This window comes from Lissotriton vulgaris, unplaced genomic scaffold, assembly GCF_964263255.1.
Source record: "Lissotriton vulgaris unplaced genomic scaffold, aLisVul1.2 SCAFFOLD_1429, whole genome shotgun sequence".
Taxonomy (NCBI): domain Eukaryota; kingdom Metazoa; phylum Chordata; class Amphibia; order Caudata; family Salamandridae; genus Lissotriton; species Lissotriton vulgaris.
In genome coordinates this window covers 61,926-88,308 of record NW_028241135.1, presented here as the reverse complement: position 1 = coordinate 88,308, position 26,383 = coordinate 61,926, and the positions used below count along the sequence as shown (strand labels likewise).

The 26,383-nt window shown below is 50.7% G+C and overlaps 1 protein-coding gene across 1 annotated transcript in view; it reads left to right on the top strand.

Moving 5' to 3' along the window:
* The window catches only part of LOC147672106 (mediator of RNA polymerase II transcription subunit 13-like), a 465,300-nt gene that overhangs the window by 399,263 nt on the left and 39,654 nt on the right, over positions 1 to 26,383 (top strand). Inside the window, exon 9 of the mRNA XM_086948030.1 lies at positions 4,430 to 5,107. Within this exon, the coding sequence (XP_086804156.1) occupies positions 4,430 to 5,107 (678 nt within the window). The remainder of the gene's footprint in view (positions 1 to 4,429; positions 5,108 to 26,383) is intronic.

Below are 26,383 nucleotides of genomic sequence, written 5' to 3'. Positions count from 1 at the left end.
CTAAGATGCCCTCTGTGTGCATTTTTCATTAAATCCCACACTGGCATTAGTGTTGGTTTAATGTGCTGGGAAGTTTGATACCAAACTACTCAGTGTAGCCATTATGGTGCTGTGGAGTTCGTAATGACAAACTCCCAGCACCATATAGTCTTAATGGCAGCACTGCACTTACAATGTCTAAGAATGAACTTGGGCACTGTAGGTGTGCAGGGCTCATGCACCTGTACCCTCCCCACTGGTATATTGCACCCAGCTAGAGGGGTGATTGATCTATGCCAGGGCAGTGGGTTGTAGGCATGGCACACAGATGCGGGCTATGTTGACTCTTCACTTTGGTCTGCACCAAAACACACAGCCTGCAAAGTGTGAGTATAATGGTACATGACCTCAAAGGATGGCACAATAAGTGCTGCAGCCCTTGGAGGACTTCACTGGTCACAGTGCCCTGGGTACCTGTGGTACCATTTCCCAGGGGCTGACCTATGGCCAGGGATGCCAATTGGGTTTTGTTTTCTATGCAGATTTAGGGAAAGAACACATGCCCTGGGCACCGGATTGGCAGGAGCACAGGGCCCACTCAGTCAAAGCACATCAGCAAAAAGTGGGGGCTACCATGCAGAAAGAGGGAACTTTCTCACAACCTCCCCATACCTTCTCCTCGACGCCTGCATCCTCATCATGAAGGGTCCCCCCGAAAGCGACCGGAAACAGTGAAGAATTAGACATGAAAGGACACCTCTGCACCCACAGCCAGAGTCCTGAGGTGCCCGACTGACTGTCCTGGTGTCCAGCAACTCTTCATCCTCCAGTCATTTGATCCCTTCATCTAGTCTCCTGGCTCCAGCATGCAGTACATTTTCGTCTGCCCATGAGCAGCCCCAGCTGAGGTGACCGATTTGCTAACATTGGCACCCTGCACTCGGTGGCCCTAGTGCTTCTAGTGGTGCCCATGAGTGCCAGCCCGAACCATGGCAAACCTTTGTTCTACCCTCAAACTCCTACTCTAAAACCTTTTATTTCCCTTTGTTTTTCCCCATATACTGAATGGTGGCTTTTCTCTGAAAGTTCTTCTAAGTGTTGAACATGCCTTTAATGCAACAAAAGCAACTTAGTGCCTTCTCCAGAGTTAACCTGTTTACCAATGTCCTCTGTTGCTTAAACTGTGTTCTAGAAATAAAACAACAAAATAACTTGTTATACAAACAAATGGTGTGGATTCAGTTTTTGAGTGTCACATTTCTTGCCTTAGTGGGTGCCCCAAATGCTTAACACTACCCTCTGATAAGCCTGCCTGCTCAACCACAAGAGAGTAAGGTGTTTTCTATTTAAGCCTCTGCTATACCTCTGGGGACTTTGTGCACACTGTACTTTACTTTTGTATAGTATCTACACAGCCGTCCACATCACCGAGGCCAGCACTGAGATTGGCCCTGCTGTCCTGTTCATGAGTGTGCAAGGCATAGGTTTGCCATGTTAGCCTCTTGACACATAGTTTCATAGGTAACCTTTCAGTTTTACTGTTTCAATTGCTAGCCCTGACTTGGGCCCAACTTTCTGGTAGATAGTCAAATCACTTGTTTTGGTAGGAATGGAGGTTAGGGTATTCTCTTGGCATGTCCTCCCTCTTGTTTCTCTGGAGCACCTAAACATCCAAACTGGCTGGCTAGTGTGAAAGCGGACACTTGCCTTATTTTGTAGTGTTTTGAGTAGATTTGAGAGCCTTTAAAACCCTGCGTTCGTCCTTCTAAATCTGAAAAATGAAGAATGACTCTGCAAGGGCCAATACACAATATGGTAGTAATCAATAGAAATCTTTTGTGAGCAGTTACATAGGATCAACACAGGATTTCTGGCGAACCATAAAGAGCGTCTTGGAGAGCAACATATTGAGTGTCTGTGTCACTAAGGGCGATTGATGAGCTAAGAGAGGCAGTGAGGGTGCCCTGTAAAGTCTGCCAGAAAAGAAACCAAGAGAGGCTGTCTGCTTCTGGCCTTGCCTATGTGGTGGAGTGCAGGAGGCACCACCCAGGAGACTGCGCAGCAGACCTGTGAGGTGCAGCATCTGTGCCAGTTTGGTAGTCATTGGAAGAACTGTGGCTGTTAGTTTTTGCGCCATGAGGTAGCAGACGGAGGAAAAACAGAGGCCTAGTGCTGTGGGACCTTTTAGCTTACTGCTAGCATAGTTGCGTCCTAGCACAAATATGATGCTTCATCCTTACCTGCCTGTATTGACATTGTTGAGCCTCAGCATGTCAGTGCCACTTCAGTGTCTACCCATGCTGCCTTAACTGTGGCTCTTATGTGTAACTGTGCTGTTTAATCCATATTGTATGGGCTGCTTCATGTGTGTGCCTTTAATGGGAGGTAGTAGCATAACCGCTCAGGGGCCCAGTGCAAATAACAAGAACCACCTGCTGAGTACCTTTGCTGGCATGCATGCCTGACCTGCGATCTCTGCCTTGAATGGACTGCTCACGTATAAGCTTTTGCAAATGTGCATGGTAAGAGAAGATTGACCCATGAAGAACATCAGAAGCCATGTTGGAGACGGAACTGCAACTCCAGCCCATACAAATCTGTATGTGCTCTGCTGGTGACACTAACTGCTCAAAGAAAAGAGGAGGAGAAAACTTTCTTAACATTGAAACCAGTTTCCCAATAGTTATGGACTTTTAGCGGTGGGGGCTCGAGTGGATAGCGTAAGCACCTGCATATTTTTACGAAGCTTGAACCATTTATTCCCCTTTCGTGCACAAAACCTTATGATGATTCTAGTTCTTTAGGGAAGTTATGCCACTGTAGAGTATCATTTTGTACATTTTGTTGTCAGTAATACAGTAAGATACTTTTTAGTTTGTTATTGAAAGAATAAAATAGTTTTTTAAATTAAGATCTAGTATTGCCCACACATAGTAATTATTTGTGGGTTATCGTGCATTGAGTTTGAAGTCTCCCAATTCCACACCACATTGCTGTGTAAGCCTCTGACTTGACCCTCACCCAAGTCTTCCAATGAGAAAAGGGGGGAACCTGGTACTGTTTGAAAGGCCATTTATAGGTAAGGCCTGTGAGGGAAGTGGTGATCTCCTATAACCAGGGCCACTGGAACTGTGAAGGTGCGGACGCAGCTATTCTCGCTTACTTTTGTATTTGCCATATCCATCATCTGCTTCATAATTGGCAGATTTTAAGTAAAAAAATTATTTCTAGCTTACAGTTCAAAAGTTATTTTAAATAAAAAAAATTTTTAAAGCAGGTTGGTGTGCAGTTCAAGGCCCTTTGCAAAATTTGACTGGTCATCTTTCTGTTGCTTATTTGGAGATATCTAGTTGTTAAACTGGTACGAATGAGGTACAGCCTATGCCTAGGCACCCAGGCAGTGTTAAGTGTATAAAAAAGACAAAATAATGAAGTAATGCTACTCCAAAAGGGCATTTTTGGAATCGCGAAGACGATGCTGTATAATTTGTTGGTATTTTGTGATACGAATCCTATGGGGAGGATTACATTTATTGGAGTGACAGACTTTTGATGACCTATAATAATTGAATCCAATTACTACTTGCCTAATATTAGATTTGTAAGGAGAATTGAATGTTGTTCCGACTACTATATGAGAGAATACAGTGCTGCACTGAGGCTTCAATTATTAAGGGATACATGGATTTGCACACAAATCAAACCCTGATAAAGTCCGCATGAATGAAACGCGTTGGCTGGGCTGATTAACTTATTACCATAAAGAATACCAAGAAAATGAAGAATTTTCAAAAGGAATACGTGACTTCATGTGATATAAATGTTTCCCATGGAATTGGGGTTGATCAAATGATTTTGTTTGGTACGGTTATATGTAATGTTCCATAAACAGGAATTATATATTACAAAAATGCTGAGTTCTCCTGCTTTGGTTATTTATGAAAAACCTGTTTATAAGACGATTCCTTGGCAGTGGGGTTGAAAGCCGTTGAGCTTTCAGAAAGTGTATATTATACTAGTGCTACCAGAGAGTAGCCCACACTACTTTTTTTGTTTTTGCCATATACCCCAAATATGCCGCACAATCAGTTTTGTCCTGTTTCATCATTTAGTCACCCCTACCGCATATTTTGGCCCTCTTCTACTGCACAATCAAGTGTCCATGCCTATAACCTCCATTTTGCTAGTAGCCCTGCACCCCAAATTGGGGTTGCCAGTGTCATCATTCGATTCCTTTGTTTTAAGTAGGTCGTATCAGCGGGGGAAAAGATGGTGTAAGAGCAAATGCTCAGTCTAGAAAGCTATTTATGATTTCAGCTAGAAGTGAAAGATTGAGAAAGTAATGGATAAGACAGCTGCGGGATCAGACTTAGAAGGCTAGTATGTGGAACTTTACAATGTGCAGAGTGTATCCGACAGTGATAAAATAACCTGTATTTTGTTCTTTCAGGCACAAAGGTCTGAAACAGAGAAATCCTGGTATGCTAGGGCAGCCACCACCTGTAAATCAGCCACAGCAGGCTGCTCCAAAGCACAAGACAAATGAGAAACTAGAAAAAGGTGACAAGCCTCAGAAACGGCCCCCAACTCCTTTTCATCATCGCGCATCTGTGAGCGAAGACAATGCACTTGAAGCAGAATCAGCCTCTCAGAGACTTGGAATTCGGGCACAGGACAGCCGGGGACAATATTCCACTATTCGAACTAATGATGTAGCAAAGACTCCTCAAATGCATGGCACAGAGATGGCAAACTCGCCCCAGCCTCCTCCTCTTAGTCCACACCCTTGTGATGGCAGTGACGAAGGTGCAGAAGCCATTAAAAACCCGTCAACACCTCAGAGCCAGCATTTCTATCAAATGCCAACCCCAGATCCTTTGCTACCTTCAAAGGCAATGGACGACAGAATAGATGGTTTGCCCCAATCTTTTCACCCTCCTTTCTCAGAAGTACTTGAGCCAACTGTATATGTTGGTACCGCAGTGCATTTGGAGGATGAATTAGATGCCACTTGGAAGTATTACAAGGTTCCAAAGAGGAAAGACGTGGAATTTCTCCCACCATCACTCCCGAGTGATAAATTCAGAGAAGATCCAGTAGGGCCGGAGAGTGTGACCTCTGTTACAGAGTAAGTCCTTTTCTTTAAACACAGTTATGTCTACTTTCCAAAACTAAATTGGTTCAAAATGTGCAATATAATTCTTTTCTAATTGATTTATTTAGACATTTTCCTAGACTAAAGAAATCGGTTTGCAACTTTTTTTTTTGCTACTTAAGTCTGTGGTTTGTCATACTGTGTATAGTTCCACAACAAGATTGGACTTAAAATATGCTGCTTAGTCGAAAGTTGAAAATGGATTACTGATCAGTGCATAGCTGTGGCTCTGTATCGTGACCCAAAACCCACAATTCGAACTGCAGGTTCTTTTTTTTTTTTCTGGACTATGCGAGGTAATAGTGTACATTATTTTTGCTACTTTTTTGCTACTTTTATGCTTAACTGTATACATGTGAACGTTCAATAAGTTAAGGCCTAAGGTTGTTACATTTGTGCAAGTTTTTTGTCTGACAGTATAGTTCCCCACCAATGCACCTTGATGGTCATGAGCCATGCATACGTTTTATAGGTACATTTTCATTTTTGTAACGCCTTTTCTTGAGGTGCTTGGTTGAAAATGCAACTTCAAGAAACGTAGCCATTGAAAAGCCATGCTTACTTTCCACCCAGGATGGAAACCAAGCAGAAAAAACTGCAGGTATTTTTTAGCATTAGATCCTTCATAGTTTCACAGGCTTTAATTTTTTGTAAGGGTTCAAAACTCTTACAGTTTTTAGGTCTCGGACCAAAGGCTGCCCTTGCGCAGTTTCGCTCCGAGATTTAATGTTTTCTAGAGTGGGGCTTGAACCCGCCCCTCTTCTCCATTGGCTGGCTTCCTAAACGGAGGCCAGCCATTGGAGGAGAGGGGCATCATTCCGTTCAAGCCCCGTCTTTTTCGGATTCGGGGGTGTGTTTCTTGCAGTTTTCTCGCCAGGACCTCATCCATCACTCAACAGCAAAAGCAACGCCCCCGAATGCGAAAATGGCGGCGCTTTTCGGCCGCCATTTCTGCCCGACCGTCGCCGCAAGAAGTCTAGAAGCTGCCTAGTCCTCCGATGAGTGCTTGCTGTCCTGCCGCCCTCGTTGCTCGTGCTTGCTGTCCTGCCACCCTCGTTGCTCGTGCTTGCTGTCCTGCCCCCCCTCGTTGCTCGTGCTTGCTCTCCTGCCCCCCCTCGTTGCTTGTGCTTGCTGTCCTGCCTCCCTCGTTACTAGAGTTTGCTGTCCTGCCCCCCTCGTTGCTTGTACTTGCTTTCCTGCCCCCCTCGTTGCTTGTGCTTGCTGTCCTTCCTCGATGCTCATGCTTGCTGTCCTGCTCCCCCCTCGTTTGCTCATGCTTGCTGTCCTGCCCCCCCTCGTTTGGATGCTCATGCTTGCTGTCCTGCTCCCCCCTCGTTTGCTCATGCTTGCTGTCCTGCCCCTCCTCGTTTGCTCGTGCTTGCTGTCTTGCCCCTCCTCGTTGCTTGTGCTTGCTGTTCTGCCCCTCCTCGTTGCTTGTGCTTGCTGTCCTGCCCCTCCTCTGCTTGTGCTTGCTGTCCTGCCCCCCCCTCGTTGCTCGTGCTTGCTCTCCTGCCCCCCCTCGTTGCTCGTGCTTGCTGTCCTGCCCCCCTCGTTGCTCGTGCTTGCTGTCCTGCCCCCCCTCGTTGCTTGTGCTTGCTATCCTCCCCCCTTGTTGCTTGTGCTTGCTGTCCTCCCCCCCTCGTTGCTTGTGCTTGCAGTCCTTCCCCCCCTCGTTGCTTGTGCTTGCTGTCCTGCCCCAACCTCGTTGCTTGTGCTTGCTGCTTTCCCCCCCTCGTTGCTCGTGCTTGCTGTCTTGACCCCCCTCGTTTCTTGTGCTTGCTGTCTTGCCCCCTCGTTGCTTGTGCTTGCTGTCCTTCCCCCCTCGTTTCTTGTGCTCGCTCTCCTGACCCCCCTCGTTGCTTGTGCTCGCTCTCCTGTCCCCCCTCGTTGCTTGTGCTTGCTCTCCTACCCCCCTCGTTGCTCGTGCTTGCTGTCCTGCCCCCCTCTCGTTGCTCGTGCTTGCTGTCCTGCCCCCCTCTCGTTGCTCGTGCTTGCTGTCCTGCCTCCCTCTTGTTGCTCGTGCTTGCTGTCCTGCCCCTCCTCGTTGCTTGTGCTTGCTGTCTTGCCCCCTCGTTGCTTGTGCTTGCTCTCCTGCCCCGTTGCTCGTGCTTACTGTACTGCCCCCGCGTTGCTTGTGCTTGCTCTCCTGCCACCCTCGTTTCTTGTGCTTGCTCTCCTGCCCCCCCCTTGTTGCTTGTGCTTGCTGTCCTGCCCCCCTCGTTGCTCGTGCTTTTTGTCCTGCCCCCTGTTGCTCATCATGATTGCTGTCCTGCACCTCCTCGTTGCTTGTGCTTGCTGTCTTGCCCCCTCGTTGCTCGTGCTTGCTCTCCTGCCCCCACTTGTTGCTCGTGCTTGCTCTCCTGCCCCACTCGTTGCTCGTGCTTGCTCTCCTGCCCCCCCTCGTTGCTCGTGCTTGCTCTCCTGCCCCCCTCGTTGCTTGTGCTGGCTGTCCTGCCCCCCTCGTTTGCTCTCCTGCCCCCCCTCGTTGCTTGTGCTGGCTGTCCTGCCCCCCTCGTTGCTTGTGCTGGCTGTCCTGCCCCCCTCGTTGCTTTCAATAAAGTTGGATAAACATCTGGAAACATGTGCCTCAAGAAGTTTGCTTGTGCTTGCTTGTGCTTGCTCCCTCGTTGCTTGTGCTTGCTCCCTCGTTGCTTGTGCTTGCTCCCTCGTTGCTTGCCCCCTTGTTGCTTGCGCTTGCTGTCCTGCCCCCCTCGTTGCTTGAGCTTGCTGTCCTGCCCCCCTCGTTGCTCGTGCTTGCTGTCCTGCCCCCGTTGCTCGTGCTTGCTGTCCTGCCCCCCCTCGTTGCTCGTGCTTGCTGTCCTGCCCCCGTTGCTTGTGCTTGCTGTCCTGCCCCCCTCGTTGCTTGTGCTTGCTCTCCTGCCCCCCTCGTTGCTTATGCTTGCTCTTCTGTCCCCCTCGTTGCTTATGCTTGCTCTCCTGCCCCCCCTTGTTGCTTGTGCTTGCTCTCCTGCCCCCCCTCGTTGCTTGTGCTTGCTGTCCTTCCCCCCTCGTTGCTTGTGCTTGCTGTCCTGCCCCCCCCCCCTTGTTGCTTGTGCTTGCAGTACTGCCCCTCCTAGTTGCTTGTGCTGGCTGTCCTGCCCCCCTTGTTGCTTGTGCTGGCTGTCCTGCCCCCTAGTTGCTTGTGCTGGCTGTCCTGCCCCCTCGTTGCTTGTGCTGGCTGTCCTGCCCCCCCTCGTTGCTCGTGCTTGCTGTCCTACCCCCCTCGTTGATCGTGCTTGCTGTCCTACCCCCCTCTTTGATCGTGCTTGCTGTCCTGCCCCCCCTCATTGCTCGTGCTTGCTGTCCTGCTCCTCCTCGTTGCTTGTGCTTGCTGTCTTACCCCCTCATTGCTTGTGCTGGCTGTCCTGCCCCCCCTCGTTGCTTGTGCTGGCTGTCCTGCCCCCCCTCGTTGCTCGTGCTTGCTGTCCTACCCCCCTCGTTGATCGTGCTTGCTGTCCTACCCCCCTCGTTGATCGTGCTTGATGTCCTGCCCCCCCTCATTGCTCGTGCTTGCTGTCCTGCTCCTCCCCGTTGCTTGTGCTTGCTGTCTTACCCCCTCGTTGCTTGTGCTTTTTGACGTGCCCCCTCGTTGCTTGTGCTTGCTGTCCTGCCCCCCTCCTTGCTTGTGCTTGCTCTCCTTCCCCCCTCCTTGCTTGTGCTTGCTCTCCTGCCCCCCTCGTTGCTTGTGCTTGCTCTCCTGCCCCCTCGTTGCTTGTGCTTGTTCTCCTGCCCCCCCTCGTTGTTTGTGCTTGCTCCCTCGTTGTTTGTGCTTGCTCCCTCGTTGCTTGTGCTTGCTCCCTCGTTGCTTGTGCTTGCTCCCTCGTTGCTTGTGCTTGCTCCCTCGTTGCGTGTGCTTGCTCCCTCGTTGCGTGTGCTTGCTCCCTCGTTGCATGTGCTTGCTCCCTCGTTGCGTGTGCTTGCTCCCTCGTTGCGTGTGCTTGCTCCCTCGTTGCGTGTGCTTGCTCCCTCGTTGCGTGTGCTTGCTCCCTCGTTGCGTGTGCTTGCTCCCTCGTTGCTTGTGCTTGCTCCCTCGTTGCTTGTGCTTGGTTTCCTGCCCCCTCGTTGCTTGTGCTTGCTGTCCTCCGCCCCTCTTTGCTTGTGCTTGCTGTCCTCCCCCACCCCCACCGTTGCTTGTGCTTGCTGTCCTGCCCCCTCGTTCGTTGTGCTTGCTTTCCTGCCCTGCTATTGGCATTGTAAATGACAATGCCATTTATTTATGTTTAAAAAAAAAAAAAGTCATGAGCAATGCCAATAGCTCTAACTTTAAGAATGGCGAGACCGTTGCATTGTAAATGCTTGTTAACTTTTAGTTTATGGGTACTTTATTTATTTTTATTTATTTATTTTGAAAGTTTTATATAGCGCGGACAAGATCTTTGCAGATATCAGAGCGCTTTACATAGAAGGGGTACATGAGGGAGCATAGTCAAACAGATAAAACAATAGATCTAACAGTACAAATAGGTGGCTGCACAGCCAATTATGTGAGTAATAAGACAACTAATGCAAATAAGCACAGGGGTCAAACATGTAGTACAGATCGTGCCGAGTATTAACAGAGTTCGAGATAATAGTTCAAGTGTATTTAGCCATGAGGATAGCTTTTACTTCTTTTTTAAAGAGTGTAGTGGAGGAGATAAGTCTGGTTTCGGGAGGGAGTGAGTTCCAGATCCTAGGCGCCATTCCTGAGAACGAGCGCTTATGTTTTTTCCTTCCCGAATCTTCGAGGTTTCAGCAGAAGATTTCTAGCTCCGCCAGACATTGTCCGCTTCTGAGCGAGGTAGCTGAGTTTAGGTGTACCGCCTTGTGTGTCATGCAGGCGATTTTCAGATGAATTCTGGCTTCAAAAGGCAGCCAATTCAGGGATTTCAAGTCAGGGGAAATATGGGAGTGCTTTTTCGAACCAGTGATGAGTCTCGCTGCAGCGTTTAGAGAAGCTCTTAGGGGTGCGGTAGTAGTTAGGGGGAGTCCGCAGAGGGCGATGCTGCCGTATTCTATTCGAGGATTACTATTGCTTGTACTGCGGTTTGGAAGTCCTTGGCTGGGAGGAAGGGTTTAAGTTTCCTCAGAGTATTGATTTGGAAGTTCGCTCCCTTTGTTGCCTTGCTGATATGTTGCTGCATGTTGAGATTGGTGTTGAGTGTTATGCCTAAGGATTTTGCTTAGTCCACGATGGTGGGTTGGACATTGAGTGCGGTTAGTTGTTTAAGCCAAATTTGAGTGGTGGAGATCTTCGCTGGAGGTGAGATCAGAAGGAACTCTGTTTTCAGGGCATTGAGTTTGAGATGATTATCGGCAAGCCAGGATTGGGTGCTTCTGATCGTTGAGTTCAGGAGCAAGATGTCTTTGGGGGATTGTACTTTGAGATAAAGTTGGGTGTCATCAGCGTACATGTGGAAGTGTACATTGGTTGCTTGTAGCAAGGTGGTGAGAGGTTCCATAACTAGGTTGAACAGAGTTGGGGATAGAGAGGATCCTTGGGGGACGCCTAGCGTTACAGGTATTGGCGAGGACATCAGTTTGTTGCTCTTGAATTTCTGCGACCTGTTGTGAAGAAAGGAAGTGAACCAGTTGAGAACAGTTCCAGATAAACCCGTTCTTGTGTTTAGTAGTTCTAGTAACTTCTCATGTTTAACGGTGTCGAATGCTGAAGAGAGATCAAGAAGGATGAGGAGGCAGGTGTCGTTTTGGTCTAGCATTTGAAGTGCGTCGTCAATTATGTGAGTCATAGCAGTTTCTGTACCGTGTCCTGCTCGGAAGCCTGACTGGTGAGAGTTGAGGAGATCAAATTGTTCAATGTGTTTAGTCAATTGTAGTTGTGCACATTTTTCCAACAGTTTGGCGAGAGTGGGATAATTGGTAATGGGAAGTAATTGTTGAGACCAGAGGGGTCGACTGTAGGTTTCTTTAGTAAAGGTGTGACTTGTCCAACTTTGAGGGAGTCAGGCATGCTTCCTTGTTGGAGAGAGCTGTTGATAATTTTAGTCCAGAGTGGGAGGAGCAAAGGGGTAAAGTCTTTTACAGTGGTAGCAGGAAGGGGGTCCGTGAGGTGATTGGATGGTTTCAAGGTGCTGAGCAGTTTGCTAATTTCTTCTTCCGAGTATGTGCCAAAGGTTGACCATGTAGCATTGTTTTTTGGTTCAATGGGTGCTATGCCCTGGGGTTTTGAGTAGAGGCTTGCGTCAATGAGGAGATCGCTCTTTATGTTGTCAGTTTTTTGGATAAAGAAAGCAGCAAAGTTTTCGCAGGAGGGTGCTTCACGCACAGTGCTGAGTGGTTGGGGTTAATCTTTGGATTGTGATCTGATTAGCTCAAACAGTTTTCTCGGGCGGTTTTTTGCTTGGTCGAGCTGGAGGCTGAAGAAATCTGATTTTGAGCGTTTTATTTTCCTGAAATAGGCGTTTCTCTTTTTCTTCAGAGCTTTTAGGTGCAGTGCAGAGGGATCTGATCTCCAGGTGCGCTCTGCCATTCGCATGTCTCGTCTATCCTCATTGAGACTCCCGTCATACCATGGATTGGAGATTTTAGTGGAGACTCTTTTTAGCTGCATAGGTGCAGCCTCATTAATTATTGTGGTCATAGTGTTGAGATAGTGGTCAGTCAGGGTTTGAACGTCCGTAGCGCCTGTCGGTGGGAGTAGGAGATTGCATCTGTGTGGAGGCAAAGAGCCTGGGTTGAGTTTTTTCATGTCTCTTTTCCAAACGTTGGGCTTGGAGGATTGAGCCGGGTTAACTTTAACTTTTTCATTGATGAAGAATGTGACAATATGATGATCTGGACAGTCACAGGGTTGGATAGACTACAGTTGGATAGTCCTCTTTGGAGATGATCAGGTCGAGGATAGAGCCTTTCTCGTGGGTCGGGCTGTTGCATATTTGGGTGAGGTCAAGGGCATCGAGGAAATTTTTAAGACTATTTACCACCGCGTCATTGCGATCGTTCCAGTGGAGGTTGAAGTCACCAAGGTATATTTGGGTGAGCTGCCGTCCGGAATTGGTTGAGATCAAATCCATGATTTGTTGAGAAAAGGTGAGGTTGTCCCTAGGTGGGTGGTAGATGCTGTGAAGAGAGCATATCGGTTTGCCCTCACTAATAATGTCGAGGCATATGTATTCCCAGGATGTTGGGGATGGTAGGGAGGTGGAGTTGACTTTCAGAACAGAGGTTGTTCCTGTAGATGCATGCGATTCCACCACCTATTTTGCCTGATCTGTCAAGCCTAATAATGTAGTAGTTGGGAGGAACCAGGATGTCTATTATAGGTGACGAAGATTCAGTTAGCCATGTTTCAGTCAGGATGATTAGGTCAAGGTCCAGCAATAAGAGGAGATCAGCAATGGCGGCGGAATGTTTCGAGGCCGATCTGCAGTTGAGGAGAGTGCATTTGAGACGGGGTGTGTTGAGGGTGGTAGAGGGTTCTAGAGAGAGAGGGACTTTTCTAAGGTTATTGGGGATGGAGAATCTGCTGTTTAGTGTGGGGGGTCTGAGGGGATTTGAGTGTATCGTGGGGATGGTGAGGTGTGAGGTGGTTGTGTGATTTTGGGGGGCTGGGTCATAGGTGCGGAGAAGGGTGAGTGTGTTGAGGTCAGAAGTAGGGTTGTGGGTGCGACGAGGGCGGTTGTTGCGATTGCGAGCTGGGATTGAGGTCCAGTGTGGGGAGAGTTGAGTGAGAGAGTTAATCGGAAGGGTGGGGGACAAGTTGGGAGGGGAGGTGTAGTTGTGTGAGGGGTTACAGGAGCGACGAGGGCGGTTGCTGCGATTATGCGCAGGGATTGACGCCCGGTGTGGGGCGTGTTGAGTGAGGGAGTCAGCCGGAGGGGTAGGGGACAAGTTAGGAGGGGAGGTGGAGGTGGGTGAGGGGTGTATGAGGTGTGTGGAGAGTAGTTCTTTGATGATGTGTATGTCTTCTTTGATCTGAATGAGGGTGGCCATGATGTTGTCCATCGTGGGATAGGTGGTGGAGGTGGGGGTGGCAGTCAGAGGTGAATGACTGACCAGGGAATTCGCGTGCAGGTGGGGGAGTGGGCTGGTGTTCGTGCAGGGCTGCGTTGTGTTAGTGTACGGGATGGTGTTAGGGAGGAGAGAGGTTTTGGGCGGGAGGGGTGTGGATGAGGTAGGGGGGAGGTTGGTGGTAAGAGTGAGGGCATTGATGGAAGGTGGGGAGATCAAGGTGTAGGCTGGGTGACAGTAGTGGTGGGGGTGCAGGAAGGGTAATGGGGGCTGAGAGTAGGAGGGAAAATGGGATTAGAGATGGTCCTGTTGTGGGGAGGGGGAGTTAAATTAAGAGAGGTGTGTTCTGCGTAGTTAGTTAGAGGGTAGTGGGGACTGAGAATGGGGGGATAAAGGGAGGGATTTGTCTATGGGAGTGTCGTTCTGGTGCTGAACTAGGTTAGATGAGTAGTGGGTGAGAGCTGTGCTGTCAGGGGAGAGCGGATTGTTAATGACAGCTGTAGGTGTGAGAGGAGTGTTGGTGGTATGTGTGGAGGTCCGAGGGTTGGTAGAAGGGGTGGGGGTGTGAGTGGTGTATGAGGGGGAGCGATCTGTGTCTGTGTTTGAAGCGTGTGTGGCAACTGCCTGGTGCTGAACTGGGATAAAGGGGTTGTGGGTGGGAGATGAGAGGTCAGGGGTGGTAGGTGTGTCCCTGATTGAGGAGTATGTAGTCGCGAACTGGCGTTGAAATAGGTTAGAAGGGTTGTGGGTGGTGGGAGCTGTGAGGTCATGGTTGGTGGGACTGGAGGAGATATGAGTGTTGGTCCGCGAATTGGAGAGGTGCTCTTTTAAAGTGGGGAACAAGTTGTCTAGAAGTTCCAGGTTCCTGTTTGTGGATTGAGATAGGACAATCCCGTTATTGTAAATAGTGATGGTGGCTCTGCCTGGAAAGAGTTGGGATGGTGTGATGGAGAGAGTTAGGCTGTGAGCGGATTTCCTGGTGGAGGAGACGGTGAGTAGGGTGAGGAACGCTTTTCTCCATTGAGCTCTGCGTGTGGTGTGGAAGATGATATTGGTGTTCAGGGTTCCATTGACCGGTGAGAAGTAGGTGTCAGCAAAGGGGGTTTCAGGGTGTGACCTAAGGAAGTTGTGTTTAAAGCGTTTAGCGGCTTTTTTGGTGAGTGTCGGTGGGTAGTTGATTTTATATGTGTGATTGCCGATAGGATCCATGTTGGGATGGTGGTTTAGGTGGGTATGGGAGAATGCACTATAGTGGTACACATGTGCAGAAAAACCAATACATAGAATAAAATTACAAAGTACAAAAGTGGCACTAGTGATCAACCAGCATAACCAAAATATAAGAGGTAGCTGTTGGTGTAATTCAGGAATAAAAAGTGAAATGGGTGCAGCTTACAGGAATAGAAAGAGATGGGCGCAGCTTACAAAAAGTGTATATAGATATGTGAGGTAGCGATCAGTGCAGTACAGGAATAAAAAGTGAGATGGGTGTAGCTTATACTAATGTATATAAATATGTGAGGTAGCGATCAATGCAATACAAGAATAAAAAAGTGCGATGGGTGCAGCTTATAATACTGTACAGTATACACATAAAAGTATAATATTAAAGATATAACGGACCAAAATACCGGTGCAAACAAAAGGCAGCATTAGTCAAAAAATGACAAAAGTGAGCAGCCAGAAATATTTGACGTAGCAATCGGTGCATTAAATACAAGTATAAGTATAATACTGCAATAAATGGCAGACACTCTGTAGTTGAGATTAGTCTAAAGAGGCCAGTTCATAGGTATGGTCATGTATTGAGAAGGACTAGTCCATGATGGCCGCCACAGAGAGAGCGAGACCACTTTAAAATGGCCGCCAGAATAGGGGAGATAGATACGATAGTCCTCTGTTAGTTGCTGTTTCTTTAGGAACAGGAAAGGGCAGAGCCAGTTTCTATCTGAGCAATCCCAGTTCCTATCTTGATGTGAGGGAGTCTTATCTCTATTATGGTGGTCTTGTGTGGAGGAGTCAGGCCGGGGAGCCTCGTGGGCCTCGTGGATACAGGAGGGGATTTATTGCTACAGTTTTATGGCCCCAGCCATTTTGAACAAAGGAAAAAGGAATGTGGACAAGCTAATCAGGGTGGATAAATACCTTCTTGTAGTTCTGCTCATCCAGTGCTTTGATGTTGCCAGCAAAGTGATGCATTTAACGGGGTTCTAGTCAGAAGGAGCACAGCAACAGTGTGCACAGCCAGGGCGGCTGGGCTGTAACCCCTTCGGACTCAATAGGTGTTATTGTATCCTCTAGTATCCAATCCGACTCAATAGGTGTTAATGTATCCAATTGTAACCAATCCAATTGTATCTCGATTGCCTGTTCCCCCTCTCCTGTAGATCTTGTAATTCCCCTAGGCAACGACGAGAAGCCGTGTGTATTCCAGACCGCCTCCGGGCTCAGGAGTCAGACATCTCCGCTGGTCGGCAGCGCAGCCCCTACAATCACCTCAGTTCTCGGCGCAGACGGGGCAGGCTCTAGTCGTGCGTTGTCCGTTGTCCCCCCTGGATCCCGTCCGCCTCACGTCTTCACTCCTTCCGTTCTCTGGGCGGTGGCGCCTCACCTCCGGTCACCTCCGACTCCCGTCGCAGGCGATGAAGGCTCCTGTTGTGCGTCGCTGTTCCTCTTGGTCCCGCCCACATCAGGGCTCCACTATGTTAGCTGCTGCTCCTGTTCCTGTGGAGGCGCATCACGCCTCCGCTCGCCTACCGCCTCCTGGGTCGACCTTCCAGACACAGTCGGGATCACCCGGCACCGCAGTAGCAGCAGACCAACCTCTGCAGCCGGTGCTGGTGGTGGCGCCCACAGGCATATTGGAAGCCTCTGATGGCAGACCGCTGATGTGTCCACCTTTACTTTGCTCGGCGGTGGTGTTTGCGGCGGGTCGGACACCTCCGCTGCACCGCCACAGCTTGTCTTGCAGGCACCTCCGGTGCACCGCCACAATTCGTCTTGCAGGCAGTCCGGTGCACCGCCCCAGCTCACAACGTGAACCACAGTGTGTCCGCAGCGTGCTCCAGGCAGCAAGCATCCGAGTCGTGCTCCGCCTCTGGCCAGGGGGATCCCAGGGTCCAACGAGGAAGGTGGGGGTGATTTACCCCCGCTGCGACTGAGGTTTTAAGAAAAAAAATCCTAACTTCCTTTTTTAAATGCATGTACATCTTCGGTCTCATTGTGCACCAATGAAAACTTTTCTTGGCACAATCAGGGATACGTATTGTTGCAAATCCTGCATAAATATCTTATTGCAATTGAAGATATAATGACAAATTTGAAGATACTTTGAGTTCTCCAGTATTGGGGTATCTGTCGTAGATTCACATGCCTTAATCATTCCCCATCATTCCCCGTCATCGGAGTGGGAGTCTCGCGGTACATAAAGCAATATTTATGCATAATATAACCATAATATAGATAACATAGAACCAGGAAGTAGCCAGAAACTAAAAGAAAAAAACGTCCACGTTTATGACTTGTCAAAGCCATTATATACAGTCCGAACTGCAGCCAATCAGGCGACAGCACCCTCCAGAATGTTCGCCTCAGTGGCTCAGGCTCTCAGATTTCCTACCGCATGTCGTGTGATGGGAGTCTCCCTGAGCTCTACTCGGTACTTTTCAATTTCCTTTAGGAAGTCTTCATTTCATGATGTCTACATCTAAGAAATCTCTTTCGACCTTGTGAGTCTTGTGAGAAGCTCTGGCTGTATTCTGAAGACCCCCACAAGAAGTGCATTTACTGCTTGTATCCTGATCAACAGATGAGACAGCAAGATCTGTAGAACCTTCCCTCAAAAAACCCTCAGACAGAGAAGGACGTCTACTTCTGTGGCTACAGAAGATTAAAGATCAAGACAACCCCTTATCTGATGTGGGGAGTGTTGCCTCTGGCACAACTATGTCCTCTAGGAATAGGATTGCTGAGGAGGATTTCTCTTCTCCTGGGGCTAAGGTGTTGAAAAACACACCACTAAGGGTGCTGAATTGCCTTCCACCTCAAAGGCTCCTCCGCCTTCTAAGAGTAAGCCTCTGCCTACTACGCCCCCGAGAAAAACTGCGAAGTCTCTGACTTCAGAACGAGTTTCTGAGAAGGATTTACCTCAGAAAAAGGTTCCTTCGTCGAGGACATCGACAACATCTTTGTCGACGAAGCCTACCGTCGATGCTACGCCGACTACGACCTCTTCGCTGAGACCTCAGATGATCATGTTGTCTGCATCATCACTGTCGATGCTGGTATCAGTCTCCTTGAAGCCAATCTCGTCGACTAAGGAATTAAAATCTACTGCCGACGTTCCTTCGACAACGAAGATTAGAAGGCTGCCTCGTCGTCGAAGGCTGCCTCGTCGTCGACTACTTCCTTGACACCAGCCTCATCGGCGCTACAATTATCTTCTTGCACAACGTTGCAGCTTTGGTCAGCGTCTACGGCCAGGCACCTTCTACACCGTTTACGACATCTTCGCACTTGCCTCTATTGACAACAGCATCTTTCTTGCTGCATAGGCGTGGATCTTCATTGGAGGCCCTCTCTCCACTTCATATTTCCCCAACTAAGTTACCTCTGGAGTTACCTGAACAGCCGCTGGATTATGGAAACGATGATAAGGAATCCGAAGAGGATGACGGATTTCGCACTGCCAGGAGCCCTTCAGAATTAATCATTAAATATCACAAGGAGGATCAGGATGATAATTCTTCCCCAGAGACTGTTGGTCCAGCTCCAGATGCGATCCCTACGGCACAAATGCCTTTGGCTCCGTTAAATAATTTACAGTTCATGTTGGAGGGAAACTGCGATAATCATCCATCTGAATCGCCTTTGTCTGTTCCACCAACACCTGTTCCTCATACATCCTCTTCTGCATTGAGGTCACCAAGACCTCCTCCTCCGGTGCCTTCTCATCATTCTCCTGATGCTCACACCTCGGTCGACGATAGGGAGGAGGCAGAATTGGACGACAGATCACTTCTTACGGAGTGGGACGATTACCAGATACAAACTCTGTCTCCTTCAACTCCGGCTCCCTTTGATTCTCCCCGGAGGTATTTATCTTCTTATGGAAAGGGCAACACAAGGATTCTGTGACTTTTCGAGATGACTGTGGGCAAGATGGCGGCGGCTCCCTAGACCGCTGTGAGACGCCCTCTGACCAGTGCCTCATTCTATGGGCTAGGAGGTGTTCAGCAGAAATGGGACCGGCATAGCGGAAAGAGACTTTATACAGAGCAAGTTTGAAAATCGCGTGGTGAATACTAAAGAAACACGAAGATATCATTACATGTGGGGCAGTTGATACAAATAATGCATGGAACCTACCCGGCAGGAATAGCTGATCCATCATCTTTAACAGGGTGGTCCCGCTCACATCTGCATCTGGTGGCCTCGGTTCTCGGTTTTGCGTTGCTGAGACTCTTTTTGCGGCTCCAAACATGCAAGGAACTTGCCAGTGACCAGGACGAAGGCAGTAAAATACAGAAGCAATCTACCATCGCTTCAGGGACGGACTCTGCTGGCCTCACTGAATAGATGGCCCCGAAAAATGCAACGGCGGTCGCAGGCGCCTCCAAAACTCGAGCGGCTAAACAAGCTCTCCGCGACCTCAAGCTGGCAGCAAGACGCGCTGGTGGCTCTTTCACAGATGAAGCTATCGGCCCCGATGGTGTACAATTGCAGACACACCAGAAACATTCTAAGGCGGCAAAAACACCTCCCACACCGGGCCCGGGCCCCTCGGTGGTAGATCTACTCCGAAAACCGCCTGCCGGTCCCGCTCCTGCAGTGGTTGCTCCCTCCCCCTTCGCTCGCCACGCAACAAGCGGGACGCTGATTGCAGCGGCTCCCGCAGTTCTCACCAGTGTGGATTCGCCGTCGGTTCCTCCTGCAGCCTCGGCCTCTGGAGCGGGTGCCTCAACAGAAGCTGACCCAGCCGCGCTGACACAGGGGACTGCAAACATCCGGAAGGATGGGGCGCCAAGGGACATACCAGGAGTGCTTGGTACAGTAACATTTCCAGCAAAGCCAATAACGCAAGCAACGCCAGCAGATGGGCATGGGCCAGCTCAGGGAGATCAGGAACCGATCCAGAAGGAAGGTAGGCCTGCAGCTGAATCGCACCAAACACAGGCTACTGCTACACCCACCCTCCCTAATACCATATCTTCTTTGAGCCTCAATGCCACAGCACTAAATCCAATGCAGCCCCAGACTAGTATTTCGCCTCCTGAAGAAACTTTCTCTCCTAGCCTGATTAATGAGGATGCCAACTCTCTGCTGCATCTAGACAACGAGCAGGTTTTAGCGGCCCCTCCGTTCGATCTTAAGGGGGGGGACGGGCATAGCTTCGGATACAGACAAGGAACCGTCTGAGTTTTTTACCATCTCTTAGGGGCTTGAGGATCCCAGATGGTCTCATGCCCTGGATACAGACTCAGACTCCTACTCCTACTCTGATCTTCATACTGGCTCTAACATTAGCTCACAGGACAGCGACCCTGACGCTGCCTTAGGTGAATCCAGAGATGGGAGGCATACAGTGTTAAGAAAGAAAAGGAGCCATCATGGCGCCGCTGGATTACTTTGGGACTACTCTCCAGCAATAGCTTCTAGCTCGCAGGTTCCCCCCCCTAGAGTCCATATCGAAGGTACTCCCTCTCTTGAGCAGCAAAATGCCACTCTAACATCTGTTATGGACACGGTGCTTCAAGCGATAGCTTCCCATAGAGAACAGACTTCAAAGGATATGCGTAGGGCTCAACAAGCACTACACAAGGTTCAAGGCGTAGTGCGTAAACTCTCCAAGTCAGTTGCAGCCTCTAACACAAGATTGATCGATATGGAGGATCGCATAGATGTAGTTAAGGAGTTTTTTAAGGGGGATGACATAGGACAGTGGTTTAGGGCATATGAGGTAGCCATGTCCTCCCACCGGGTCCCTGACAAGGATTGGGGAGCGGGGTTGTGGGGGAGGTTCCTTAGCGAAGGGCGGGACACCCTGCTAGATTTGCCCACTGAAGAACAGAAGTCCTATCCCCGCATGAAAGGGGCCTTAATGACCAGGTATGGGCTTACCCCTGAAATGTACAGACAGAAGTTCAGGGGGTATGGAAAGCGTCCTGGGAACACGTATGTGGAGTATGTGACCGGTTTTTGCAGAGCACTGGATGGTTGGGTGACGGGTAGCAAAGTGAATGATTTTCAGGGGCTTTTTGATTTAATTGCATGGGAGCACTTGTCTGAAAATTGTTTTCCTGAGCTACGCCAGCACCTGATTGATAGCAAGCTGTCCAACCCGAGGAAGCTTGCTGAGGAGGCGGACCGCTGGCTCAGCACCAGGGTCCACAAGGGTCCAGTGGGAGACTCAGCCAAGGGTGGGCAGGGTCCCCAGCAGAAGAGTGGGGGGGACAGGGGTAAACAAAGAGGGTTCCAGCGAGGCCCCCAAAGTAATCCCCAAGGGAACCAGCACCGAGGTTCTCAGCCTCCCCCCACCCCCGAAGCAGACTGGGGCCCCGACAGGTAGGCCTGTTCCAAAGGGGCCCTTCAATTGTTACAGATGTGGTGACCCGGGTCACATTGCCACTGACCCTAAGTGTCGCCTGTTTGGTAAATCAGCACCCACTGGTGCTCCGCCCCGGCAAGTAGCTAGTGTTAATTTGGGGGAAGAGGTAGTAGTCCCTGGGGGTGGAGATCCTGTCCAGATGACCCTAGTCTCTTTAGGAGACAGTGAGATGGTCCCTGAGAACTACCTGCCCTCTAACACTAAGAAATATGGGCAGGTGGTGACCATCAATGGTAAGAAAGCAGAGGCTCTTAGAGATACAGGAGCCAGTGTGACTGCAGTGAGGCAGCACCTGGTGTCTCAAGAGCAGGTTGTACCCCATGCCTACTGTAGGGTTATCAATGCTGATAATTCAGAGAGTCAGTGTCCGATGGCTCAAGTTCCCTTCGAGTGGGGGGGGGGTCTCTGGTACTCTGCAGGTCTGTGTGAGGAAAACCATGCCTGTAGACTGTTTGCTAGGGAATGACTTGGAACACTCCCCTTGGGAAAAGGTGGAGAAGACGACTCACCTGAGGATGTTGGGTCTGCCTGACTGGGCGTGCGTGACCACTCGGTCGATGGCAGCCAGTAGGGGTGCTCAAGAGATCTTGGAGCCTGAGGGAGAGTCCCAGGAACCGGCCTTGGAGAGAAGGAGCAGGGGGCGTGGGAAACCGGCCCCTGAAGTTCCCACGGTCCAGGAGGAAGCAGACCTTGAGGGGGATGCCCTGGAGCCTACAGGGGAACAGATTGCTGAACTGGGGGGCCTGCCTGAGCTGACCCATTGGCAGCAAGAAGGAGGCCCCTCCAGGGAGGAATTCTGCAGGGAGCAGAAAGATTGCCCTTCTCTCGTGGGTATGCGGCAGCAGGCTGCAGACCAGGCCAATGGTGTTCAGGCCAAAACACATTATGTGTACTGGGAGAATGACCTCCTGTATTCAGAACCTAAGGCTGCTGAACCTGGGTCAGCCCGTGTGCTGGTGGTACCCCAGAAGTTCAGAGCCTTCCTACTGGGGCTGGCTCATGATGTGCCATTAGCAGGACATTTGGGGATGGACAAGACCTATGACGGGCTTGTCACCCACTTTTATTGGCCCCAAATGCACAAGAGCTCAGATGCTCACTGTAGATCTTGTCAGACTTGCCAGGCAAGTGGTAAGAGCGGAGGGAAGCACAAGGCTCCTCTGCAGCCCTTCCCCGTGGTCGGTACGCCATTCCAGCGAGTGGGTATTGACATTGTTGGGCCTCTGGACCCCAAGACAGCCATGGGCAATAGGTTCATCCTGGTCTTGGTGGACCATGCCACCCGGTACCCTGAAGCCATCCCTCTGAGGACAGTGACGGCCCCCGTGATGGGACGGGCACTGATGGGAATTTTGTCACGAGTGGGATTCCCTCTAGAGGTGGTGAGCGACAGGGGCACCAATTTCATATCCAAGTATATGAAATCCCTTTGGCAAGAGTGTGGTGTGGTGTAACATACAAGTTCACCACCCCTTACCACCCCCAAGGAAATGGGTTGGTTGAGAGATTCAACCGAACCCTAAAAGGCATGATCATGGGCCTGGAAGGTCCAATGAGGCGTAAGTGGGACGTCCTCTTGCCATGCCTTCTCTTTGCATGTCGTGAGGTGCCACAGAAGTCCCTAGGGTTCAGCCCCTTTGAACTGCTGTACGGTCACCCAGTGAGAGGACCTCTGAGTTTGGTAAAGGAAGGCTGGGAGCAATCTCCCAGGAAACCTCCCCAGAATGTATACAGTTACATGCTGGCCTTCAGAAACCAGACCAGGCGATTCAGGAAACTTGCTGAGGCAAACCTAGAATCCAGCCAGGAAGAGATGAAGCGGTGGTACGACCAGAATGCCACTCTGGTAGAGCTTCAGCCTGGACAAAAGGTGTGGGTCTTGGCCCCAGTGGAGCCTTCTGCACTTCAGGATAAGTGGACAGGTCCATTTGAGGTTGTGGAGCGCAAGAGTCCAGTAACCTACTTGGTGGACATGCAGTCTCCCAGGAACCCTTTGAGGGTCCTACATGTTAACCGCCTTAAGCCCCACTTGGAGAGGTCCGAAGTGGGCATGTTGTTGGCAACTGATGATGGAATGGAGGAGGAGACTGAGCCTCTTCCTGACCTCTTGGTAGCCTCTGAGAAAGATGGGTCAGTGGATGGAGTTAACCTCTCACCCACCCTGACGCCTGAACAACAGGATGACTGCCGCCACTTGCTGGGGCAGTTTCCAGATCTGTTCTCCCTGATTCCTGGTGTCACAGATTGGTGCGTCCATGATGTGGACACAGGAGACAGCTTACCTGTGAGGCATAAGGCCTACAGAGTAACTGACAGGGTCAGAGCCTGCATAAAGGAGGAGGTCTCCAAAATGCTTGCTCTTGGGGTGGTTGAGTCCTCCAGCAGCCCTTGGTCCAGCCCCGTGGTCTTGGTCCCAAAGGCTGCTGCGCCGGGAGCCACACCTGAACTCCGGTTCTGTGTGGTCTACAGAGGGCTCAATTCGGTCACCAAGACTGACGCGCACCCCATCCCCAGAGCTGATGAGCTCATTGATCGGCTAGGGGCTGCCCGGTTCCTCAGCACGTTTGATTTAACGTCTGGGTACTGGCAGATCGCCTTGACCGATAGGGCAAAAGAGAGGTCAGCATTCTCCACAGCAGATGGGCATTTCCAGTTCCGGGTTATGCCATTTGGGATGAAGAATGCCCCTGCCACCTTTCAGAGGTTGGTCAACCAGGTGTTAGTTGGGCTGGATGAGTTCAGTGCCGCCTACCTGGATGACATCGCAGTGTTCAGTGGCACCTGGCCAGAACACCTGCGCCACCTCTGGGAAGTGTTGATGGCCCTGCGCAGAGCAGGCCTCACAATCAAGGCCAGCAAGTGCCAGATTGGGCAGGGTTCAGTGGTGTACTTGGGACACCAAGTGGGGAGTGGCAAGGTGGCACCCTTGCAACCCAAAATTGAGACCATCCTGGCTTGGGAACCCCCCCCCCCCCAAGACCCAGACTGCAGTGAGAGCCTTCCTGGGGCTCACTGGGTACTACAGGAGGTTTGGCAAGGGCTATGGCACTATTGTGACCCCCTTGACAGAGCTGACTTCTAAGAAGCAGCCCAGGAATGTGATTTGGACTGACACCTGTCAGAAGGCTTTTGACACCCTGAAAATTGCCATGTGCACGGCGCCCGTGCTCTTGACTCCTGATTTCTCCAAGGGATTTCTAGTGCAAACAGACGCTTCAGAGCATGGTGTAGGGGCTGTTCTCTCACAGATGACTGAGGAGGGCTGGGACCACCCTGTAGCCTTCATCAGTAGGAGGTTACTTCCCCGGGAAAGTAGGTGGAGTGCAATAGAGCGAGAAGCATTTGCTGTGGTCTGGGCGCTGAAGAAGCTAAGACCCTACTTGTTTGGGTCTCACTTCCGGGTTCAGACAGACCACAGGCCCCTCAGATGGTTGATGCAAATGAGGGGTGAGAACCTAAAACTGTTGAGGTGGTCCATCTCCCTACAGGGTATGGACTTCACGGTGGAACACCGCCCTGGCACAGATCACGCCAATGCTGACGGTCTGTCCAGGTATTTCCGCCTTAGTGATGAGGAACTCCCTGGGGAAGGGTAGTTCTCCCCACATTTCGGCTGGAGGGGACACGTGTTAGACCTGGCACCTTGGCGTGAGTTTCCCTTCCACTTTTTGCTGATGTGCCTCAGATGTTTTTGCTGGTGTCCGCTGCTCAGGGCACTGCGCCACGGCCAATCCGTGCCGCAGTGCAAGTGCTCCCAATGTAAAATGTAACTGTGATTGGTATACCTGATTGGTTCATTGGATTTACTGTCAGTCCCCAGTAAAGTGCACCAGGAGTGCCAGGGCTTGTGAATGCCAATACTGCTAGTGGGCCTGCAGCGCTGGTTGTGCCACCCACAGAAGCAGCCTGTTAAAATGTGTCTAGGGTCTGCCACTGCAGACCCTGCGTGCAGTCTGGTACTGTCATGCTGGCTGGGCAAGTGCACACACTTGCCAGCCCCTAAACCTTCCCTTGACTTCATATTAGTCACCCCTATGGTAGGCCAAAGGGCAGGGTGCATTGTAAGTGTAAGGTAGGACATGCTCTGATGTGTGTGGCATGTCCTAATAGTGAATTACAGCCAAATTCGTTTTTCACTATTGTAAGGCTACCTGCTCCCTTTAGGCCAGAATGGGCTGCTGGAATTATTACACTCTATAATCCCAGCAGGCTCAGGGAACATGGTAGAAATTAATGTTTAGTATGCCTGAACTCAGAATAATAAAATACTTCTTTTAGTAAAGTTTATTTTAATATCCTGTGTTTGCAAATGCTACTTTTAGAAAGTTAGCATTTGCTTGCCTAACCATTTCAGCCCACCTCTGATAGTTTGTGTATCTGACTGTCTGGAATGTGTGAGTGACAGGGCTGGGTGATGACAGGTGGTGAATGCAAGGATTACACCTTAGTGGGAGGTAGGAGTGCCCCATGACTCTTAATCAGGCTGTGCTCTGCCACCACAATGCTGGCTCCGCCCCCCTGGGGGGCGACTGATGACTCAGCCTGCACCTGGCCCAGGAAGGGCGAAGCACCATCAACGAGGTACTTCTGGCTGCCCCTGTCCACACAATGCTGGCTCCACCTCCTGTGGAGCGTCTGATGTGCCTGCCCCTCACACTGAAAGAAACAGCCAGGGACAGCCACTCAGAGTGCTCCACCACTGAAAGGGATTATGCAGAGGCCCCCCTGGCCTGAAAAGACAAAAGAAATGCCATATAAATATAGGAGCCCTGCTCCTTGTAAATCAGATCCTGCTTGTGAACCAAGACGCCCCCTCTGCCTGAGGAGAAGGAACCAAAGGAAGCTGAAGGAGAGAGAGACTGTCCCTATCCTGGGGGACTAAACCTGCAGTGGGAACCTTGCTGCCAAAGGAGAGGAAGAACCCTTTTGAAAGACTTTGCTTATTTACTTTCTACAAACTCTTGTGCTTACTCGCTGATCTCCAAGGGCCTGGAAGTGAGCTGGCCCCCTGACCTGAGCCCCAGGACCATTGGGCTCTCCCCCCTCCTTCGACCCAAGCTGCTGGGCTTGCTGAGTTCGTGCCCCGCTGAAGGCCGTCATTTGTGTGCACCCCGTGAAGATTGTGTGCCTTGAAGTGCTTGGAGCCGTGCCGTGGCCGCCCTGACCCGTGTGCCGCCGCTGATCGCAGCCGCCGCCACACCGTGTCCCCAGGCGCCGCCCCGCACCCTGCCTCCACCCATCTCTGAGGAGAAGTGCACCGTCCGCCTTTCAGCCCCCACAAGCTCCCGGTACCCGAGTGAGCAGATTGTAAGGTGCGTGCCCTTGAGCGTTTGCTCCGCACCGCACCTTGCCCCTGAGGCTGCGCCGCACCAGCTGACCGGCCGGTACAAGTTGTGCCCGCTGCTGGGTGCCGCCGCACTGCCTCCCCTCTTGCCTGTTCACTCCTACCTCCGGACTGTGCCTCCCCAGCCAGTACAGTGCGTACAGCCAAGGAGTACTGCACTGCACCGGGAGAAACCCACGAGGCTGCGCCACTTCTGAAGGAGCTGCCCTGTACGACAGGTGCGAGCTGCTTTGTGTGCCCCCGCCGAAGGATTTCTCCCTCAAGCTTCGTGTCGAAGGGACGCCCACGCCAGGACATAGACAGCGCCCCTGACAGCCCGCAGAGCCCCTCGGAGGCCCCGCTCCAGCGC